Below are 17,014 nucleotides of genomic sequence, written 5' to 3'. Positions count from 1 at the left end.
GATATTGCTTATGGGACATCTAATATGTATATAAATTCTTGCTTTTTCTGGGGTGTTAAGAAACCGAGCCTAACCGGCCGGTTTGCTCCAGAACCAGGCTCAAGAGATGTATCTCCATTGGAATACCTTGTTTCGAGCCAGAAGAATGCACACGTGAAACATTTACTTATATATATAGAGAAGACATTGATTTATCCGAAGGGCCATTATAAAAAAAAATACCCATCTTTTGTTATATAGATATATACTCCAGTGTATACTTTTATACTTTTCTACATCATTTTTTGTATGACCAGTGTGATCTACATCCTTTTCTATATGAATCAATATGATTATCGTGATCTATTTCAAAATCAATTGTTAAAATTATATGGTGATTACACTAATAACATTGATCACACCATTTAAATTTATACGATGGTCACATTGATTATATTGGTCATATAAAACTAAGTTAAAAAAAATGATTTGAAATCGCATGTAATAAAGAAGATAGTTTTGATATAATGCTTATCTAAATTTACAAGACAAGAGCAAACCTCCAATAAGAAATAGCGGCGAAATTAATTTTTTATGAAACGAAGAATCTTGAAAAAAAGAAAAAAAAAAGACATATAATGAAAACATTTCAATTAGGGAAAAACAAGAAGACCTAATGAAGTCTAATAAGGTCGGAGTTCTATGGCATTTGGATTCTCTTTAAATGCTCATCTTCTTCTTCGACCATCATTCCCCTGCCAAGAACAAAGAGATGACCAAAAGACATCCCAAAAAATCCAACAGTGTGTGGATGGGTCGGGGGCATGGCAGGGAGAGGGGGGGGATAACAAGCTGAGAAAATCCGGCGAAAGATCATGGCGGCGAAGCTTATCGGCGGGGGAGGGGGGGGGGGGGGGGGGGGGGGGCTGTATATTGTAGAATTTACCAAAAAAAAGATATTCTACTACATGATTTGTGTTATTAGAGAGTCTAATAGAGGACAAGAAAGGATCACAGATTCAAAGTTCTAGTAGGATGCATATTTAGTTAGATGATTATCACCCAGTCATTGCAAGTCTACACTTCCTCAAATTCCTTCAACAAACAACAGAATTCCAAGACTAGGAGCTTCCCTAGAAAATTGTGGCAATTCACAAACTCATATATAAAGCCAGTTGGGCAGCAACCTTCCTCGACAAAGAGCTAAAGCGGCAGAAAGGAAAAAGGCACAAGAAATAGGATCCATGAAAGCACAAACCGCTAACAGATGAACAAAGGGAGATTCAGGACAAACTCACTAGCCGAAACCATAAGCCTAGACAATGACAAAAGGATAGAAGCCGGTTACGTCATTTAGGCCTTTCAAGACCTGATTTCGCAAATGCAGCTCAAACCCACACAAAACATGCCTAGAATGTCAAGAAACCGGCCGTAAAAGCCGACCTGAAGAGATCCAAAATGCAACTGATAACTTGTTATAGCAACTTAATCGACCAATAATCATAATCCCTAGAGTTCAATGGGACCACTGTATCAGAAATAAAAAGCATCCCAATAATATCTGTCCTGTTCAGATGCAATTATAGACCAGAACACATCATTGCCAATTTTGAAAAGGTTTGCAGACCATGGAAACATTGTAACCATAACAATGCTGCAAGTTCCAGAAAAGGTAAAAGCCTAAAGCACAATGATGTTTCGTACAATGAAAAAAGCACCGCAATTTTCAAACTGAAAATTTACCTAAGCAGATCCAACGATGATGTTGTTGATCGGAATGAAGACGAGCTTCACGAAGAACCCGACGAGCCCCATCACGACGAATCCAATCGCCGTGCGCACGGCGACCTTTCTGAATTCTGCGCACAGCGAATACCGAGATTAAGATATCCGAATCAACGAAACAAATCAAACCACAACAATCCGAAAAAAAAAACCCTATTTTTTGGTAGATTTAAAAAAAATCCAAAAATTGCAGAGAAATCAAAGCGGAAGAAATCGCTTACCCTTGTCATCGGGCTTGTGACAACGCTGGACGAGGCGTACGCTGCTCTTGGCAAAATCTCTGAGAGGATCGATAGCTGAATCAATGGCTTCCATGGCTTCGAAGATCCGATGGTAGCCAAATTAGGGTTTTTTTTTTTTCCAAGATGGTTCCTCGTTAGGATTAGGAAGATGATCGATTGATTTCGAGACGGCCTTCTTTTATACTTTTTGTCTCGTCCCGTTGACGTTGTGGATGCAGGGGAAGAAAATATGGTTAAATAACAATAACCATCACAATTAATCAAGTCCTCTAATATAGGCTTCGGGATAGAAACTATAATCCTCAAATTAACATATTCCTTATTCTAAACCTACATTAATTTGCGGGAAAAAAAAGTGTACTCTTTACCTTTTCTTTACACCATTTTTTTTTGCAATTTTACTTGCTTCACAAGTAAAAGATTATAAAGCACATTCACATTCACATTCACATTCACAAACTCACAATCTTAGATTTTCTATGTATATGTACCAAGGGTCGGCATCGGCATTTCGGTTCTGTTGCAAAACCGAACCGAATAATATTGGAATCGAATTCTGCGAATGGGTAGAACCAAATCGAATCTAAATATAAAAATAATGGAAAAACAGAGAATTTCGTCAAAAAATAGATATTTTATCGTATAGAAACCAAAACCAAATCTAAATGAATCTAATATAAAAATTCGGATATAGGTCTTTTGAAACCGAAAAGGTTTCAAAAAACTGAAGCCGAGAATATAACCGAATCCAACCCAACTAAGAACCGAAATCCCTCATCTAATATGTACCTTTGTCTTGGCTTCACTAGCGATGATTGATAGTGTCCTGCGGCACTTAAACCTCCCGTTCTGGTCGCCGCCATGACGAGCTCAGTAGCTCGGTCTCCAGCTGTCAGGAAGCAATGGACCGACCGCCTTTGCATGTATATGTTTCTGCATGGCGAAAGGAAGGAGGCAGAAGATCAGAGGTTCGGATCCAAACCAGTGCCAAAGATCACCATTCCCACATGTTTCTCTGTATAGAAAGAGCCAATACCAAGAAGAGGTACCTGGATAATGATTAATGACTATTGCTCTCTTGACTGAGCACCATATCAAGGATCCAGCCTCCAAAAATGCATTATTGAGTTATGAATACTGGAAAGTCACCTGTCAAGGGCTCAAGTAAAGTATCCCAAAAAAAAATCCCTATAGACAAAGATATGTTACTGTAATATGTTCACCAAGAACACTGCAACGCATCGGATGTGATCATCATTCATACGAAGAAGTGGACGAGCAGATCGTGAAACTAAGAGCACGGGAGAAAAATGAAAGCGAAAATTAGAAACTGCACATTCGACATATTGTTAGGCTGAGTTGCAGCAGTTATGGTTTTTGGCTGCATTGTCTTATAAGCTTTGCGCAGAAGGCTGAGTTTCTTTTTCCAAGTAAGCCCGTAAAATTGAAAGCAGCAGACATAAATCAGATGCATGAAAAATCAAGGTAGTGTCGACTGAATTCCACTGTCTTCAACAGCAGCACCTGGCAAGAAGGCGGCATCTGAAATCCTCATGCTCAGCTGCAAGAAAAATGATACAAAACTGTCAATTCCCAACAGAAACAGACAGCAAGATGGCATTTTGAAAAATCTGCAATCTCAAAGTTTCAGTCTTGGATCCGAAGAAGAAGACTGGGCAAAGTTTTCTATCAACAAATGGTACAATGGAGACAGCGTTCAGGAACAAAGAGGAAACACCAACACCAGAAAGCACTCTGGCAATATAACGACAGCAGAAAGATGATTACTTGCAACCCCATATCTTGGACTCTCAAGATTCGCAGACATACCAAGTTTGATTGAGCTGACCAACCTCAGAGGATCAACAATGACAACGAACAGGCACAGAATTGGAACAAATATGGCTAAGATGTCAACATCCAGGTTCCTCGACTTAAAGCCAAACAGTAGTTTGAATAAAACAAACTCAATTATCATGGCGAGTCCTAAACCCCCTAGATGACCACTCAAACAAGGCACATTTGCTGTCCGGACTAGAGCACGAAGAAGGGAAACGTACCCTTGGCCCTGAAGGTTACCCTGGCCGCTGCTCCCGCCGCTTCCGTACGACACCTCATCGCCGGTGGCCGAAGTCTGCCAAACGCTCTGCCACGCCTGAGATGGCGGCTGCACATAAACTCCGGTGGGATCCATGGCGGGCCTCCCGATCATCATCCCGCCGGGACCCGCCGGCTGACCCATCGGAGGGGAATAATACGGAACACCGCCCCCCCCCCCCGCGGGGCCCCGCCGGCTGACCCATCGGAGGGTAATAATACGGAACACCGCTCGCCGTCGGCGTCACCATCCCGCCGAGCGCGACCTCGTCCTTGATCTCGTCCCTGGGGACAATATCGACGAGGAAATCGAAGATGTCGGTCCTGGTGATGGCCGCGGCGATGTCGTTCTTCTGGAGGGTGCGACGCTTGTTCTCCTCGGCGTGGAGCCAGGATCGGATCGTGAGCTCGAGGATGAAGAGCTCGCAGGCCTTGGCGAAGAGGATCGGGGCCTCGGCGGAGATCATGCGGACATCTTCGTCGGCCTTCATGATCTTCTTAATCCGAGCGAGAGGAAGCTGGTGGTTTTTGAAATCGTTAACCTGCTCGATCTCCTGACGCTGGTACGACCAGAACATCTGGAGCTGCTGCTGCTGTTGCTGGAGGAGGTGGTGGTAGGGGGTTCCTCCGGCTGCTGCGGCGGCTGAGGGGACGATGCCTCCGGAGGCGGCGGCGGCGGCGGACGGAGGAGGAGGAGGAGGGTAGGCGGAGGAATGCGGCTGCTGGTTGTTGTTTTGGTCCATTTTGGGAGTGTTCGGTGGATTTAATAATTTGGATAAGGTGGACAGCGATGTACCTGATTTTTCCGTGTTTTATTTTATTTTTCTATTTATTCATTTCGATTTCAATATATATGTATGTAATGACACTAAATCTATAATCTGCATATTTGATACATATCATTTCATTATAAAGCGTATACTATGAAAATATGAAGCACATTAAAAAAACAATTTTGATTTAGCAAATAATGAAATAAAAGCAAACTTTGAATATGTTCTTTTGGACAAAGAATCTAACTTTAAATTGTGTATATATATATAATATACAAAAAATTTTAATATTGAATAATATAAAAAAGAAAAAAGCCTAAAAATTTTCAAATTTGTAATCCGGTAAACATTAATTCCTAAATTTATAGGTATTTTTATTTATTTCTTGAAAAATTGGAGACTATAATTTTTAAATTTGCTTAAAAATATCATAATCGTCCTGACAATAATTTTGATCAAAATAATGTGTTGAACAAACTTACGTGACACGTGAATTGTCAAGACATATCAAACTTTTATATCATATATGCAGAACTGAATTTAATAGATACAATTTAACAAAACTGGTTCATAATAGTGAAAATTTCGATTAACCAAAAGATTTGGAATAACGTCAGAGATCAAAATAATTAACATCATTGACAGTTTTCGAGTTCTAGATCCAGATCGGTAGCGTCTCTATCGAAACATGAGCATTTGGCTGTCGAAGTAACCGACATTGGGTTAGATTTTTTCATCCCATACTTTTCTATGAGAATGATGTCGTTTAAAGAAGAGACGCGATGATAGAAAAGGTCATCGAACCCATAAATATCTTCCAAATTGTTATTTTTATTGAACCAGAATGTTTACTATTACGAACCGATGTTGTTACACTGTATTTATTAAATCTGATTTTGTATATATGACATTAAAATCTGACGTGTCTTGCGTTACGTAAAATTGTTCAACATATTATTTTAGTCAAATTTATTGTAAAGACGATTACGATACTTTTAATCAAATTTAGAAATTATCGTGTCAAAATTTTTTAAGTTGAACAACTCTAAGTTTAAGTTTTTTTTATAAAAAAACTCTAAGTTTAAGTTTGGGGATGAGTTTCCTGCCGGTTTAGGAATTTCAAGAGTTTTTCCCATATAAAAATACTATATTTTTCATAAAATTAACAAAACTATGAGTATGGAATATAGGGAGTGTCAAAACGAATTCAGTTAGCGAGCCGGTTCATGGCTCATCAAAAAATGAACTTATCTGAACCATGATTTGTTCAGTTCATTAAAAAATGAACCTAACGAGTCAGGCTCATTAAATACGTGTTCAATGAATCTACTTCGGCGAGATGACAGACTACTCAATGAGATGACTTTTTTTAAAAAAAAATTATATAAAAAAAATCTAATATAATTTTATGTTTCTTTTTTTTCATATCATTTATATGATATTATAAATATCTTAATTATTATAATTGTGATAATTGCAAATATTAAATGAAAATTAGAGTATAAATATGAAAATGTTATTAAAATATATTTCTTTGTTATTATCTATTTAAATTATTTTTTTATTAAACTATTGTTAGATAATTTTTTATCTTTTAAAATCTCAATCAATATTTTTTATATATAGTTTATTATATATAAAAAATATAAAAAAAATTAATAAAACTCTCGTATCATAAACTATATATAAAAAATATTGATTGAGATTTAGAATAAATATAAATAAAGAATATTATATATGTTGGTTCAACGAGTTGGTTCGTTGATATTGGAAAAATGACGGGTGATGTGAGTCAGAAATTTTTTTACTCGTTAGAAAAGAAACCTAACCAGCTTAGACCAAAACCATCCAAACTAAACGAGTCGAACATTGACGATTCGAGGCGGCTACTTTGACACCCTTAATTGAATAATATAGAACAGAAAATTTATGTTCTTTGTTAAGCTGAGAAATCGAACTTTTTTCTTTTAATCTCGGATCGGCTCTAAAACCTCTGTTTGGCATCCGAGAAAAAGGAGCTTCAGAAAATTTCCTCGGTGAGTTGACGACGAACACCGCTCTATCTGAATCGTAGACTCCGACCTTCATGGAGGAGAAATCGCTCGCGGGCCCTATCGCAACCGCGAAAAAGACGACGACGGCGCAGGAGCTTGCATTAGAAGGGGAGAAGCTTCTGGAAGAAACTGTACAGGCAGCTTTCCAGATTATCTCCGCCATGAACGACGAGCTCTGCAATCCAACCCTGTGGTCCACATCCGCCTCCAATCAGGCGGCGGCGGCGACCAACGGCACCGTTTCAGCCGATACCGCGGCGTTGGACGGAGCCTCCCATCACACAGACTCCGGCGGCGGCGGAGGAAGCGGAAACAGCTCGCTCGACGAGGCTCGGCTTCGCTACAAGGACTCCGTCGCTTCCCTTCGTGCTGTTCTTGCTGCGATTCCCACTTCACAAAAAGTAATGAACTTAATTCAATCCTCTTAAACTTCGTACTGTTTGGCCAGTTCGATTCGCTTTACCGAATTCCAGTATTCTGAATAAGATTATGGCATTAAGAATTTAGAGAAGCTTTAGCTCTGACATTTGCTTCCGGGTAGAATTTTTTGGCAATTTAGGGTTTTTGTTGGTTAGAATACAACGCCAGTGGAACAATTTGACCACCATGACTATGGTTTGGCAATATCCATAGAAATCTCCATCCTGCAATGTGAAGAAAACTTTGTGCGAATCGTAGTGTAAATGGACTCAAAAACAAATTCCTTCATAAACCCTGAAAATTCAGAAGGCTGTTTTTGAATATCCAAAAGGCTGATACTCTTAGCTTATCTGCAGAGTCTGTGTGCTTGATAGTTGTTTAATCAGCCTAATGGACATGGCTCTTAAACCTTCTCCATTGGAATATAGGCAAAAGCATCTGAAACAGCAGATGGTCCAGGATCTCCCATGGATGACGACGAGGTCGAAAAGTTGGAGGAGCGAGCCTCGAGTCTGAGAAAGGTATAGCCTTCTGTCCATAGTTTACTCAATTTTCAGCTTCTTATTCTTTTTTCAAGATTATGTTTCATACTCAAACACCTCAAGGATGAACATTGGTGAATTCACTGGCAACTCGTTTTCGAGATATTACTGATTACCTATGTGATATTGCCTTCCCTTGGTGCAATGGCTTTATAGAATGCCACCGAGTTTGTTTCTTTTTTCGAGGTTTCAGTGCCAATGACCATCGCCAAATGGTTTTTTTTAGAGTGCCTAAAGTAATGATCTTCCATGGATGCATTGCAGGAGATTGCAAACAAGAATGTCCATGTCAAAGCACTAATAGATCAAATTCGAGCTCTGATCGCCGATATCTCGACTTGGCAAAGCCCATGTTCTCTGTGAGTTTTGTCTGATGTGGAATCAATTTAGGTTGAGATTATAATTCGTTGTTCGTTTATGTCGAGTACCATGTGTAAAATTTCCTCCCGTTTCTGAGATGAGAGTAGTAGCAACTGACATATACACACACAACACAATGTGGCCTGTCGGATTTGGACAAGCATCGGACTATATGATGTCGAATCAAATCAGACTTGGTCCAAAGTAGGGTGGATGGGTGCAGGTCGGGTATCCAAGTTTTCTCGATATCATCCTCGGCTTCATCCCTTCGGGTTCCGTCTCATTCTTGTGGTGGTCGGGTATCCGTGGAGTGAGAGGAGGGCTCGGGTACCCGACTGCGAGATCAAGACTGAAGAAGAAAGGAGATGAGAATGAGAGGGAATCAGGGTGGAGGAGAGGAGAGAGACTCCTTCGCAGCCTCGCTAGCCACCATTCTCTTACCCTCGTCATCCCTTTATCTCTTTCCTACCTTTTCTCTCCCCGGCCAAGGAAATCGGTCCTTTCACCGACAAATGACCGATTTCATAGTTGCGAGCGGTCGGATTCCCAAATTTTGAATACCTATGATTCGGGTAATCCATGTCCGAAAACGGATTTTACTCTGCACTTCATTTCTGTTTGATATGAGTAAAATGTATGTGGAATTTAGGTGGAACAGAGAACGCACTCATATAAAAGTACTTTCTCATGGTTACATCCATGGATTCTCAGTGTTTGTTCAGGAAGAAGAAGAAGAAGAAGAAGAAGAATCAAAATTCACAACGCTGACAACATTAACTAACCAACCTAAGAAGAAGCTGTCATCTAGTTCCCTTGCTTCTCCGTTCCTCACACACACAGAATAACAACAACACCGGGAAGAGGTTAGTGGTTGGTTCGAGACCGAGTTGTAAGAGAGGAGCGCATATCGACAATGGCGGATTCATCGGCCCCGAGGCTGATGGCCTCTTTGCTGGCTCTGATGAACCGAGAAGTGGCCCCTCTGATGTACTCGTGCGCCTCTCTCACAGTCATCTTCTTCCCGACCTCGTCTGGAAAGCTGCTGAGGAAATGGTCTCCGTTCAGGACAGCCGCCAGTTGGACCACTTCCCCCTGAAACTCCGACAGAGCCGCCTCCTCTTTGGCTTCCGTACTTCTCATCGGCGAAACCTCGGGCAGGGTCACTGTAATTAACCACAATAACATTTGAAAACTTACACAAAATATCGGAATTCTTTTTTAGATAAATGAAGAAGAAAAGAAGATTACGAGGGCAATCGGATCTAGGGGAGGACAGGGGAGAGAAGATGTGTTCGAAAGTGCCGGCCCACGCATCTCTGTGCGTTAAGAAATTTGAGGAGAGGTTGAAGAGTTTCTTGACGGTCGCCGGTATTGACGAATGCTCATACTCCGACGTCTCCGTCGGCCCATTTGGTCCACTCACCACTTCCCCCCGCACACAAAAATTCAAAAAAAAAAAAATCAGTGAACATGCAAATATAAACATATGCATTGCATACGCACACATATTTTTCATATTTCAAAGAATAAGAGATTCATACACATTGCAACGCCTTTGCTACAATCTATAAATAGTAAATAACAGCGAACAATTTAATATTGTGAAGAATTAAAATTGTAAGAGTATTACAGAACACAGACTTATTAGAACAACTAATGATATTTAATACTTTTTCCCCCCCACCACTACATGGATCTTTGTCCGTATGTGGTTACTGTAGAATAATAAGATGTATATGATAAATGAATTTAATTATTGATGTCTTTGAAAATGTGGAATTACATTTTTCAATTCCTTCCAATTGATAATAATAAAATAATTGTCAATTTCTAAATGATTTTGATTTTTGGCCCCCCTCAGATCAGATATCCAAACAGAGTCAAAAAGTCGGTGGAACACAACACACGGAGTCCCCACACGTAGTGTACATAAAAACAATCCACATATTATAATTTTTGTTTCGAAATGTTTTTTAAAATTAATATTTTTAATAAATAATTTGTTTTTGTGTTAGTTTAGTCTAACACAGTAACAAATTAGATGTAAAAATAATATTTTAAAATATAAAATATAAATCGAATAAGATTGAATTTTGGAAAAATAAAAATTTCATATTCTAAATATAATTTTTTAACAAACTCTATACAATTTTAAACCGAATGAATGATCTGATTGATATAATTTTGATGTCTCAACCAACATATATATATATATATATATATATATATATATATATATATAAGAAAATAATATGTAAATAATGAAACAAAAGCATAAACGATGGCAAAAACAAAAAAGAAATAAGCATAAATAAAGAAGAGAAAATCTCTTACCGGTTCCTTTCTGGATCCAAGGGGAGACCACAATGGTGGGAACCCGAACACCTAACCGGTCGAATTTAAAAAAACCGGGAGCCGGTCCGGTATTGCCATCCGGATTCGGTACACCCTCGAAAGGCGTCTGGACATGGTCGTAGAATCCACCATGCTCATCGTACGTTATGATCAGCGCTGTCTCGTTCCATTGAGGGCTCGATCTCAATGTCTCGTACACTTCTTTCACCAGTTTCTGTCCGTTCGCCACGTCATGCGCCGGATGATCATCGTTTCCGGGCATGCCCTTCAGATCGAAGTACCTCGGTTCGATCACGGTTAAGCTCGGTAGCTTACCCTTCTCCGCGTCTTTCTTGAATCTCAGGTTGTACTGATGCAATTTGAAAATATACTTCAGCTTTCTGAGGTTTCTGTAGAACAATGTCGTGGGTATGTTCTGGAAATATATCCCGAAATCGATCCCGTTCTCGTGGACCGAATCGAATATCGTCTTCTGCGGATACCTGAGATCCGTTTCAGATGCATTCGTTAACCGGAAATCGGAAAGAAATCTGAAATTTTGCATAAAAATGGCGAGAAAGATTAATACCCTTGAGCGAGGAGCTTCTTGACATGGCTTGTGGAGCCATGGGAGGTCGCGGAGTAGACGAAAAGCCGGTTCGGTTGGGTCGGACCGGGAATCGAAGAAAACCATCGGTCGAAAACCGCGAACTCCTTAACCAGTTCGGCGTAAACCGGTACGGCCTCCGGTCGGAACCCTTTCATCACCGTCTCCGACAGGTTGCCGGGCATGGACAGAGCCTGTTCCACGAAACCCATCATCGACGGGATCCGGCCCGACCCGAATACCTGCTCCTCCACGGCCTCGAACGAGTGACCCGGATCCGGATCCACGAACTCCGCGTCGTTGGTGAAGCATATGATCCGGGTGTTATTTGGATCTTTTGTCGAAACCGGGTTGCATTCTCGACCCGTGACTCCGTTGATCGATGGGTTTATCGATTTCTTCATCCAACCCAGCATGTGATCGAAGGATCGATTCTCCATCACCAAAACGACGACGGTTTTGATCGGAGATTGCCATTGATGGGCTCCTTGAGCAACGTGTCTCGGTATCAGGAGGCAAGAGAACGCGAGAAAGAGCGAGAAAGAGAGGGAAAATGTCGATGGACGAGAGAAAGCTCTGTTTCTTGAGGTTGTCATCGATTTCAGATAAATGGGTTCGGATTTATTTTTCTGGGGAAAATTCGAGAGAAACTACTGTAAAAGCTTTATGAGGATATGATTCTGCGGTTTTGTTTTGCTTGCACTGGTTTTTGTTTTTGGAAAGAACATAAAGACAATGAGACAAAGGATTTGTCTGCTTTTCTGGATTTTTACTGAGGATTAAAGGAGAAAAAAAAAAGGTTGGAGAGAGGAAGAGAGAGTTCACAGAAGAAAAAGCGAGAAGCTCTGGTGGATACTGAACTGGGTCTGTTTGGTTGACGAGAAAATGCGAGAAAATGAATATAAAAGGAGGAAATTATTGGGAAATGCGAAGTCGGAGGAAGCAAGACTTTGTGTCGTTTTTACCGCTTTCCTTATCTACGTGGTCTCGTTTTGTAAAAAAAGATTCTTTTCTTCCAAGTGATAAAATCCGTAAAAGGAAAATCAACAGGGCGTTCGTTTCTTTTTTAAATCTAATTTACTATAAAAAGATCAGATACCCGATTAATGAGCGTAAAGTTGGATCAATTTCATCCACGGAAAGAGTTCATCGCGGAAAAAAATCATCTAGTATAAACCAATTTGGAATGTTTATAAATTATTAAACCATCTTCATATGTTGTGCATATAAAATAATGTTAATATATGTAGAGTTTTTATGGCATCTGCATGAGAAGGCATGGCCCTTGTGGTACCACGTAGATGTGTCACATGTGATGTGTTAATGTCTCGTGCATTTGTCTATATGGACACTTACATGAATACACCAAATGGATCCACCATATTTAATCGCATAATATATATATATTATAATAATACGTACATAGAGTTGCTCATAGTGGATTCTGAAAAAAAAAAGAAATAATAAAAGGGCATGGACAATATAATAAAATTATTATTTTTTCTATATGATCTATTAAAACAATAACCTTTTGGTAATTGCGAGACATAAAGCAAAGGTAGGAATTGTATCTTTAACGTTTCAACATGTTAGTGTCATAATCCTTCTTTTTACAAAAGTTTATATTAAAAAAAAAAAAAAAAGTAGTGGCACTAATACATTTAGTGCTTCACTTTATTCTTTAATTATGAATTTTCTTAGGTGGGTCCAAATATATGTACTTTTATTTTACTAAACATTAGTCTAAATAAGATTCTTATGAAACATTAATTTGTATTTTGCTTAAACTCGGTTACTTGAAAACAGATTTCTTCATGGTGGTCATAACATGGCTGCTTACTGTTCGGACACAGAGTACCAAATTGAGCCCACTAGGCCCATTAGATGAGCGAACATCTGTATTAGAGGGCCAGGCCCAAATAATTTAGGCCCATTTTAAAGCCCAAATATTCCTTCTGTTCATTTCAAGCATACGGAGGACCCCTACAACGACTCTCTCTGGAAAGCGTCTCTCTTCACAGATCCTTCCTTGGCAGAATACAGAATCCATAGCAATGGCGACTTCGCTAGCTCGCGTTTCCAGGAGGACCGTCGCCTCGGCCGTATTTTCGAATCTGATCCGTCGTAACTTGGCGGCGGCGGCGGAGTCGGCGGTGGCTACGACGGAGGTTCCGAAGCCGAAATCGCCGGTGAATCCGTCGCCGGATCGGGTGAAATGGGACTACAGGGGCCAGAGACAGATCATACCACTGGGACAGTGGCAGCCGAAGGTTGCCGTTGATGCTTACGTGGCTCCCAACGTCGTGTTGGCCGGTCAGGTGACGGTCTGGGACGGCGCGTCCGTTTGGAACGGCGCGGTTTTGCGCGGGGATCTGAACAAGATCACCGTCGGATTCAACTCCAATGTCCAGGAACGTTGTGTTGTTCATGCCGCTTGGTCATCTCCCACAGGTTTTTTGTTATCTCCATTTTTTCCCCATTTTATGTTTCTATGTGGTTCCATCTGGTTGCTTTAATGGCTTTGGGTTGAGCTGCTTGATTTCTGGCTTTTGAGATTTTGGATTTATCCTTGATAGGTGAATTAGAACATTGATAATGTGGTTATTTGGGTTTTAGGGTTTGTTTCGTTGTCCATTTGGACCATCGAAAATGTTTCGGAAGCTAAATTTTGGGGGAAATTTACCGATCTCCTGAAGAATAAAAGCATTGAGCAATCAGATGGCTGTGTAAATAGTTGTTTGATCAGTCTACAGGATTTTTGTTTCCGGAATTTCGAGTGTTAGTTGTTCAGAGTGCACTTCAGCTACTGTTGCTCTTCTGAGTCGTGTTGAGCGTAGTTTGAACAGGATGTATATAAAGCAAAATTATTCAGGTGGTTAGTGCTAGATAAGTAAAAAACTTGTTGAAAATGAAATTATTCTGTGAATATTCAGGTTCCTCAAGGGTTGAGTAGTCGAGTATGCCAGATATTGCAGTCAAAGGCCATCTTGTGTAATGTAAGGTTGCTTGCAGCTCTAAGAAGTTGCAGCAGCGTGATAATAGATATTTTAGTGATAATTTTCCACCTTCCAGGTGACCGAATACTTAAGCTTGCTTTAGCTGTAAGGGTTTCATGAGCATTTTAAGCACACCTGCCTTTCTGTTTAGGTTTTGGGAGGTTTTGACCCTGAGATAAGTTTTACTAATTGTTAAATGTCAATCAGAAAAGAAAAAAACAATTTTAAAGAGCAATCATCAGCTTCTCAGGCAAAACTGTGTTATAACTTGTACTTAAAGCTGTCCGCTTGACCGGTGACCTTAAAAATTTGTGAGTTGGGCTATGTATATTCTAAGGGTGCATTGAAGCTGAGTTAGCCTTTTCCTTGCTTCTTCCTAAAACCATTTTGAATCTTGGATTGCTTATTTTGTCAATTTATAATGCTGGTTCCTTGTTATCAACAAAGGTATATGGGTTATTGTTAAAGCATAAAGCAGTATTATTGGATCATGTTTCTCACTGTCAGTACCACAGGGCACAAGATGATATGGAAATCACGTGTGGGTAATATAAACAAGAAGTACATACTTACTTAGAGCATCACAGTATCACCAATTCGAGATTCATTCAAGCTTTTCTCTATTTATATCTTTAGGAGGAGAGCAATGGCATCATTAACATGTCCTGATTTTGGTTTCATAATATCTAAATCTTCATATGATGTGATAAAAAAAAAACTGATTTTAGGGTTCCTTATGTACTTTCAGGATTACCGGCAGAGACATTGATCGATAGGTATGTGACAGTGGGTGCATACAGTCTCCTGAGATCGTGCACCATTGAACCCGAGTGCATCATCGGGCAACACTCCATCTTAATGGAAGGTTCCTTGGTCGAAACCCGATCAATCCTGGAAGCAGGCTCTGTCCTGCCACCGGGAAGAAGAATCCCTTCTGGTGAGCTATGGGGAGGGAACCCTGCAAGATTCATCCGAACGCTAACCAACGAAGAAACCCTAGAGATTGCAAAACTCGCTGTTGCCATCAACTACCTTAGCAGGGATCATTTCTCCGAGTTTCTTCCTTACTCAACAGCCTATCTAGAAGTCGAGAAGTTCAAAAAATCGCTGGGGATCACTATCTAGAAGCTTCTAGAAGCTCTTTATTCTGGTTTCGGGCACTTCCTCACTTAGAAGCTTCTTGTTTTCCGGGTTTGCTGTGTTGTTTCATCTGAGGATTCTTCGTATTGGAATAAGTAGCTGCAGAACATGAAAAAACAGGCAAGCTTGTTTTTGTTTTTGTTTTCAACTGTTGTCTTGATCTCATTTTGGTTTCTTTGTAAAATTCATCTCTTTCTATCAGATGATAGTGGCGAAGATTTCTTCTCTCCCATGAGGAAAATAAAAAAAGGGGAACTTCTTACATATATTAATCATCTACAATATGCCATCTCTGTTGGGAAATCTTGAGATGGAGAATTAGGTAATTTTTGTCTGTTAGTGAAGATTTGCTAAAAATACATTTAATACTAACAAAAGGATGAAATACCAATACAAAACAAATTGTGATCTTACAAAGCAGATCTTTTGAACTAGTGAAAGGTGACCGAGACCAAATAAACAGGAAATAACGAGGTTTTTTTTTTCTCTCTAACTCAGATAAAAGTTTAGACAAAAATGTATTTGGACAGAAAGTTTTGGTTGGGTTTTGAGCTATTTGAATTATAAATTTTTTTTTCTTTCTTAAATTTAAGCAATTATGTCATCTTTGCGTAAGCAAAGGAGTCAGCAATGGTGTCTTGACCAAGATCGCAAAAGGGGTTTCTCCGCGTGTCAATTTCATCCCAAATTTATGGGTAGAAAAAAAAAAGATTTATCCAAAACCAAAAGTTTATAACTTGAAGAGCGGGGAATTATTAGTTAATGGATTGCTTTCAGAATGTCTCAACGATTTGGGACCCCTTTTCAACTGCCACCCCTCCCCCTTTTTAACTCCCATCAAATAATTCATCATCATCATCATCATCATCATCCGCTCATATGTGCTCAAATCAACTTACCATCATCATGCACTGTTGCATGGCAAGAAGATTTAAGCAGATGGGTACATGCTATATACGTCACCAACCATTCCAAGTCCAAATGGAAACCTTTTATATACATATACATATATAATCATCCTTCTCATCACATCATAGATCTTGACATATCAACCATTCCGATTTCATTTCTTCCTGCACAATATATATATATAGACAGACAGACACACTCACACACACATATGATATGAACACAGAGAAACCAGTCCCTAACATAATCTCCATTACCCAAAAACATGTTTTTTCTGCTCCTCGTCCGACATCTTTGGCTTCAGAATCTTACAAAAAGGACAAGCATCAATCTCAAATATCGACAGGTAAGTAATGAGTCCAAGAGATATTGGTACGGTTGAATCAAATAAAATCTCTCGGTGGCTGTCTTTGTCAGAGTAATTTCATTTGATTGAGCCGTGCCAATATCCCTTCCCCCTTTCCTCTCCCCTGCAGTTTCTTCTCTCTTTTGTTTTAAGTCCAACACCATTTGCTGAACCAAAATCATACGGAACTCATTAAGATTCTTTTTCTTTGTCTCGTAATTTCAGTGCCTTTCTCTAACATGTTCAACGTAATAGAGGAAATATAAACTGTGCTAATACACTCTCTAAAAGGTCTGGAAAACACTAACCCCATCATCAGGAAGAAGATGAAGATGGATGAGTATATGATACCAAAAGATATGCTGCGCTATAAACGTGAAGACACTGGCGAACAGACCGCTCTCTACGTCCGTTCTCCTCCCGGGAAGAG

At 39.7% G+C, this 17,014-nt stretch overlaps 6 protein-coding genes across 6 annotated transcripts in view; 2 read left to right on the top strand and 4 right to left on the bottom strand.

The window, feature by feature from the left end:
- Positions 1 to 545: 545 nt before the first annotated feature.
- On the bottom strand, positions 546 to 3,204 carry LOC104798945 (protein transport protein Sec61 subunit gamma-3). Its single transcript, XM_019200815.1, has 4 exons — positions 3,056 to 3,204; positions 1,986 to 2,939; positions 1,723 to 1,838; positions 546 to 734 (listed from the first exon to the last, which is right to left on the bottom strand). The coding sequence occupies exons 2-3, from the start codon at positions 2,077 to 2,079 to the stop codon at positions 1,723 to 1,725; spliced, it is 210 nt and encodes a 69-aa protein (XP_019056360.1). The 5' UTR covers positions 2,080 to 2,939; positions 3,056 to 3,204; the 3' UTR covers positions 546 to 734.
- A 113-nt stretch (positions 3,205 to 3,317) lies between these two features.
- On the bottom strand, positions 3,318 to 4,865 carry LOC109115972 (nuclear transcription factor Y subunit C-1-like). Its single transcript, XM_019200814.1, has 3 exons — positions 4,306 to 4,865; positions 4,067 to 4,244; positions 3,318 to 3,567 (listed from the first exon to the last, which is right to left on the bottom strand). The coding sequence occupies exons 1-3, from the start codon at positions 4,844 to 4,846 to the stop codon at positions 3,564 to 3,566; spliced, it is 723 nt and encodes a 240-aa protein (XP_019056359.1). The 5' UTR covers positions 4,847 to 4,865; the 3' UTR covers positions 3,318 to 3,563.
- A 1,862-nt stretch (positions 4,866 to 6,727) lies between these two features.
- On the top strand, positions 6,728 to 8,456 carry LOC104798944 (mediator of RNA polymerase II transcription subunit 30). Its single transcript, XM_010521207.2, has 3 exons — positions 6,728 to 7,331; positions 7,779 to 7,871; positions 8,157 to 8,456. The coding sequence occupies exons 1-3, from the start codon at positions 6,963 to 6,965 to the stop codon at positions 8,253 to 8,255; spliced, it is 561 nt and encodes a 186-aa protein (XP_010519509.1). The 5' UTR covers positions 6,728 to 6,962; the 3' UTR covers positions 8,256 to 8,456.
- A 420-nt stretch (positions 8,457 to 8,876) lies between these two features.
- LOC104798943 (non-specific phospholipase C6) lies at positions 8,877 to 12,070 on the bottom strand. Its single transcript, XM_010521206.2, has 4 exons — positions 11,176 to 12,070; positions 10,587 to 11,089; positions 9,501 to 9,677; positions 8,877 to 9,415 (listed from the first exon to the last, which is right to left on the bottom strand). Exons 1-4 carry the CDS (start codon positions 11,787 to 11,789, stop codon positions 9,117 to 9,119), a joined length of 1,593 nt encoding a protein of 530 aa, XP_010519508.1. The 5' UTR covers positions 11,790 to 12,070; the 3' UTR covers positions 8,877 to 9,116.
- A 1,108-nt stretch (positions 12,071 to 13,178) lies between these two features.
- On the top strand, positions 13,179 to 15,593 carry LOC104798942 (gamma carbonic anhydrase-like 2, mitochondrial). The gene is made up of 2 exons (XM_010521205.2): positions 13,179 to 13,644; positions 14,938 to 15,593. The coding sequence occupies exons 1-2, from the start codon at positions 13,248 to 13,250 to the stop codon at positions 15,312 to 15,314; spliced, it is 774 nt and encodes a 257-aa protein (XP_010519507.1). The 5' UTR covers positions 13,179 to 13,247; the 3' UTR covers positions 15,315 to 15,593.
- A 776-nt stretch (positions 15,594 to 16,369) lies between these two features.
- The window catches only part of LOC104798940 (F-box/LRR-repeat protein At5g63520), a 5,492-nt gene continuing 4,847 nt past the window's right edge, over positions 16,370 to 17,014 (bottom strand). The window contains exons 11-12 of the mRNA XM_010521204.2: positions 16,893 to 17,014; positions 16,370 to 16,751 (exon numbers count right to left, since the gene is read on the bottom strand). Of these exons, the coding sequence (XP_010519506.1) occupies positions 16,900 to 17,014 (115 nt within the window). The 3' untranslated portion in view covers positions 16,370 to 16,751; positions 16,893 to 16,899. The remainder of the gene's footprint in view (positions 16,752 to 16,892) is intronic.

This window comes from Tarenaya hassleriana, unplaced genomic scaffold (genome assembly GCF_000463585.1).
Source record: "Tarenaya hassleriana unplaced genomic scaffold, ASM46358v1 Cleome6, whole genome shotgun sequence".
NCBI lineage: Eukaryota > Viridiplantae > Streptophyta > Magnoliopsida > Brassicales > Cleomaceae > Tarenaya > Tarenaya hassleriana.
The sequence above is the reverse complement of the archived record's forward strand: the minus strand, read 5'-3'. Positions and strand labels throughout refer to the sequence as shown.